We start from the raw sequence: 5,746 nt of genomic DNA on the forward strand, positions 1-5,746 counted from the left end.
CATATACCTAATAAAGGAATTGCAGGATCAAATGGCAGGTCTATTTTTAGTTCTCTAAGTGTTCTCCAGACGTCTTTCCAAAAGGAATGTATTAGTTTACATTCCCACCAGCAGTGTAGAAGTGTTCCCTTTTCTCCACATCCATGCCAGCATCTCTGGTTTGGGGATTTTGTGATATGGGCTAATCTTACTGGAGTGAGGTGATATCTCAAAGTAGTTTTGATTTGCATTTCTCTGATGATTAAGAATGGTGAGCATTTTTTCATATATCTGTAGGCCATGCGCCGATCTTTAGAGAAATTTCTCTTCATGTTTTTTATTTTAAACCCATTTCCCACTTTCCTTAGGCTATGTTCCACTAACTAAGAGAAGTAGGGGGAGAAAGAGTAGTCTTTTGCCTAGTAGAATGTGAGATATTTAAAATTCCATTATAATGTACTATACGAGAAGGCTAAACAATAGTCTAGAAATAGTAAGCATTTCCTTAATTTATTCAACCAATACTTAGTAAACACCATTATATACAAGACACGTGACTAAAAGTCTGTATATTAAACAGAATTCTGGTTAAGAGATGGCCTATCAAGGATATGCATTTATCCCCACACTCTTAGGAAACACCATAAAAATTATAGTAAAGGTGAATCACAAAACAAAACAAAGGGGAAGAGACAACAGCACACAAGGCATGTCAACAAATTTTTGGAAAATGAATTGCTAAAGACGAGAAAGCTGACCCAAAAGGAGTGCCAACAGGAAACAAGGGTGATTATGCCATGAAATCTCATACGGCTCAGGAATTTTAGACACCAGGTAGATATAATCAACCCTTACTCCTTATGTGTGAGTTTGCCCACTTGCTGAAATTTGCTTGTAATCCCCAAATCAATACTCAGGGTGCTTCTGTGGCCATTCACAGGCTTGTGCAGTGGTGAAGACCCTGGCGCACACATCCTAGCTGAGGTCCCGCGAGATGACCCTCTGCCTTCTTATTTGAGTTCTCATACTATGATACTTGTGGTGCGTCATACTCATAGATCCTTTTCATGATCTATTTAGTGCCCTATTTCTTTGCATTTTCATGCCTTTTATTAGTGATTTCACTGTTTCAAAGGCCCCCCGCACATAGCGTTGAAGTGTTCACATGCGTGAGACAGCTATGATGAACCACAGAGAGAAAAGATAAGCCTCATTCAGGCATGAATTACAGAACCGTTGGCCATGAGTTCAACAACATATATTAAATAAGGTATCTTTAAATAGAAGCACACATAAAACAAGGTTATGTATTGCTCAATTAACAGAAATGTTGTGACTAGAGGCTCATAGGAACCTCCCTCGATTTCCCCTAGGGAGAATAGCTCATTATTTGCTAATTAAGCATTTTTAGCAACTTTATAGAACATAATTACCAGAAATAACAAGAATTGTGCCTGTGAAAAATGGAAATAAGATGAGTTGAAAATCTGAAAAAATAACAGACCACCCAATCCCTAACCCACAAAACCAAATTGATTAAATTTCTCCCACCTCAACAGCATTTGGGGAAAACAATTGGAAGAAAGCAGAATTAAAAGTGAAAAATGAAGATACTGGCCAGGTGTGATGACTCATGCCTAATCCTAGCACTTTGGGAGGACAAAACAGGAAGTTGCTTGAGGCCAGGAGTCCTAGACCAGTCTGTGCAACAGAGAGATCTGATCTCTACACAGAAATAAAAACTTATTTGGGCATGGTGACATCTGCCTATAGTCCCTCACTGCTTTGAGGTTGCAGTGAGTTATGATGACGCTACTGCACTCTAGCCTGAAGGACAGAGCAACAGACTTAAAAAAAAAAAAAAAAGATACTATTACTTAAACCCTTATAGGAAAAAGGAAAACATTGGACCCATAAAATATGAATAGGATATCATGATAAAAGCATAATCAAAGAACAAGAATTCTCGGAAATTAAAAATATGAGAGCTGAAATCTAAAAGTAATAAAATAAATTGAGGCAATCTCCTGGAAGATTGAAGAAAAGACAAAGAGGATGAAGAACAGCCAATAGCAGCTCCAGAAACAAAGAGATAGAGGGGAAGAAATCACTAGAGAAATACTACAATAAACTCCCCAGAGCTGAAGAACATTTGTTTCTAGATTGAAAGGGCCTGCCGTAACCAGCATAATAAATTACAATGAATCTACACTAAATTGAAAAACAATGAAGTTTCAGAATATCAAGAATAAAGAGGAAAAAAAGTTTCCAGACAGGAAAAAATAAGTCACACACAAAGGATCAAGAACAAGAATAGTTTCAGACTTCTTAACAGCAAAACTAAAGCCACAAAGCAATGGATCAGTGCCTATATAACTCAACGGAAGATTATTTCTAACCTAGGATGCTGTATCCACTAGATAATCAATCAAGAATGGAGGGCATTTTCAAACATGCAAAGTTTTAAAAACTTTATACCGCAGGCAGCTTTCTTTCAAGATGTTACTGAAAAAGTGCACTACCAAAAATGAGAGGACAAACCAAAACAAAACGGGGAAAACGAGTTCCTGAAAATAAGGGATTTCAAATAGGAGAGAGAAAGACTTGCAAGAATGATGCCAAAATGACAACACTGAATTAGGCTTAGAGAGCAACTAGCACGGGCTGAGTGGCAGACACAGGGCTCAAGGTGGGATGCCTCAAATAGAGAAAAAAAATGGAAAGAACCTGATGGATTTGACAGGTGTTGAAACCTGAAAATTTTGCAGCTCTCCTGGAAAGTTTGGAGAAAGATTAGTGACAGACACATGGTAAATTAAGGGAACAAAAACAGGCACAATTGTTAATTCCAGGAAAAAGAAATTGGGTGAAAATGAAAATATAGTTCCGATAGTTCAATATGTGGCTCAGCTATGGATAACCTCACAGTCACAACAAGGTAAACAAACATTAATGGATTTAACCAGAGTTGTGAGATAAACATACCAGGAGGATAAAGTAGGAAAATGCCTTGGGGGTGGGAGAGATACAGAGGAGGAGAGGATTGGTAAAAAGAGAGATAAAGTCCTTATCCTCCACAGTAAGAAGCCAACAGACAATGTGTAAAATTGAAAAAATGAAGAAATTGCAGTATAAACATGCCTTCCATGGATATAGAAATAAATCTCCTTCCCCCCCACCCCCCAGATTGCTAAAAGAATTGAAAGTGATGGCTTCCAGTAGGAGTCTGGTGACGGGAAGGGATGCAGTGCTGGGTTGCTTATTAGAAGCTTGGAGTGCCGTTTGCATTTTTTAACTATGTGCATATATTGTTTTGATAAAAATTACATTTTAAAAGTAAATTAATAACCTGGTTTCTTGTACTCTTAATGAATTCCAAAAAAATTTTTAAAAAATTTTCAAAAGTAAATTAATAGGTGAATTAACAAGTGCTCTTCCCATTAAAGGAAACAGGAAATGTCATTCTTAATCTGGCACCTCAATCATTTTCTCCCTTGAGGAAGGATATTGTGGTTCCTTAGGTGATTAGAGATTTAGATAAGGTCTTTGTTTCCTTGTTTCAATGCTTTTCTTTTTTACTCTGTTTGTTTTGAAGGTAGGGAAGTCATAGGCAATAATAAGATTGATTTATTGACTGATTGAATGGTGGATAAGGTTTCCCTGAAATGGTCTTTGAGTTGTAGCCTGAGGCCTCTCCTGTGAACGGGGTAATGGGCATCTCAGACTTTGGTAGTGGAAAACCTAGTCAAAGATTTTTTTTTTTTTTTTTTTTTGAGACAGAGTCTCACTTTTGCCCTGAGTAGAGTCCAAAGCCTTCACTTTTAGACATGAGAAAACTTAATCTCTGGTTTGCCCAAGGTAACAATACTAGTTAACAGAGCCAAGAATAGAAACTGTGCAGGTCTCACGATTCCCAGTTAAAATGTACAGAAATACAATGGGGTCAACTCCTACTTTGGAGAAGCAGAGAACAAAATAATAGGAATCAAAATATAACAGTTAAAAAATTGGCTCGGGAGGCTGAGGCAAGAGAATAGCTTAAGCCGAGGAGTTGGAGGTTGCTGTGAGCTGTGTGATGCCACGGCACGCTACCGAGAGTGATATAGTGAGACTCTGTCTCTACAAAAAAAAAAAAAAAAAATGGGCCAGGCATGGTGGCTCATTCCTGTAATCCTAGCACTCTGGGAGGCACAGCAGAGACAATTGCTTGGGGTCAGAAGTTTGAGACCAGCCTGAGCATGAGTGAGCCCCTGTCTCTACTGAAAATGGAAAAATTAGCCAGGCATCAGGTTCTGTGCTTGACATTGACTGAATAAAGAGGAGGCCCCACCCAGAAGAAGTCCACAACTCAGGTGGGAAAACAGACATGAAAATAAAGTGCTATAAATGAAAATGGCAAGCGGCTGTCAAAGAGGTATATGGAAAGTGCTACAGGAAACAGGAACCATTAATTCTGCCCTGAGGGAACTGGATCCCAGAAAGTTACTTAGAGGAAGGGACATTTTAGCAGAACACATTATTTGAAAATAAATATACAAAATGATAAAATAACAATATTCCTGAGGTACAGAATACCACATTTACCTCTGTTTGGAATAGAGCCTCAGAGCCATGCTGGCAGCCCTTGACTATGTCTCCCACGGCAGGCTCCATAGTAGCTCAGAAGATATGTCTATCTGGCACCCCCAAACATGACCTCATTTGGAAAAAGAGCATTTGCAGATGTAATTTAGGTAAGGGTCTCAAAACGTGATCATTCTGGACTAGGGTAGGCCCTAAATCCAATAACCAGTGTCCTTATAAGTGGCAGAAAAGGAGAGATGGAGGGACATGAGGGGAAAGCCATGTGACTGTGAAAGCAGAAACTGGCATGATGTGTCTACTTCACAAGGAGGAACAAGGACTGCCAGAGCCACCAGAAGCTAAAAGAAAGGCCAGGGCCTCCAGAAGGAACTGTCCTGACACTTTGATTTTTAGCCTCCAGAACTGTGAAAGATTTCTATTGTTTTTAGCTATGGTCTGGGGTGATTTGTTACACAGTTTTAGGAAACTAATACATGCCTCCTTCCGGATTGGATCCCAGATTGCATGTAAGTCACAGGCCAGGCTGACCCATCAGATTCTCTCACCTGGGAATGTAGAGGGCAGTCAGTGGAGTAGTGGTGGACAATGAGGCTAGCAGGTCCTGGGGGCTGGCCGCCATGTTGAGACACGCAAGGAAAGAAAGTGAAGGGGAGAGTGAAGGGAGCAAAGAGAAGCAGAGGGAAGAGTCTACCCGATGACGCTACATGATACACGTGACTTCCCAGCTGATCAGGAGGAACACAGGAGACCTGTCATACTCATTCCCGGCCTGCGGATGTCCATGACATTTCACTTACATCACTGCAATAACTGCTGCTTACTACAGTTAAATTAAACAAGTGTTTGTTTCTGATAAATGAAAGATCCCTGGTTTAACAGTGATGCTTGTAAGTAACGTGGTTTTAAGAAAACATGAGGAGGTGGAAACAAAACGAAAATTACTAAACATATGAATAAATTCAAAGTGCAAATTGACCTAGAAAGGTAACAGGTGGGAAACTTTGGCAATTCAAGAACTCTCTGAATGAAGGGCAAGCAAGTTTTCTTTTACAATATAGTAGGTTGGCTCGGTGCCTATAGCTCAAGCAGCTAAGGCACCAGCCGCATACACCATAGCTGGCGGGTTCAAATTCACCCTGGGCCTGCCAAACAACAATGACAACTACAACCAAAAAATAGCTGG

General features: G+C 39.7%; 1 protein-coding gene across 1 annotated transcript in view; it reads right to left on the minus strand.

Annotated features, from left to right (window-relative positions):
* The window catches only part of IL31RA (interleukin 31 receptor A), a 61,992-nt gene extending 56,810 nt beyond the window's left edge, over positions 1 to 5,182 (minus strand). The window contains exon 1 of the mRNA XM_012811877.2: positions 5,109 to 5,182. Coding sequence (XP_012667331.2) covers positions 5,109 to 5,182 — 74 coding nt within the window. The remainder of the gene's footprint in view (positions 1 to 5,108) is intronic.
* Positions 5,183 to 5,746: the final 564 nt, after the last annotated feature.

The sequence above is a fragment of the Otolemur garnettii genome, unplaced genomic scaffold (assembly GCF_000181295.1).
Source record: "Otolemur garnettii isolate 467f Iridium unplaced genomic scaffold, OtoGar3 scaffold00005, whole genome shotgun sequence".
Lineage (NCBI taxonomy): Eukaryota > Metazoa > Chordata > Mammalia > Primates > Galagidae > Otolemur > Otolemur garnettii.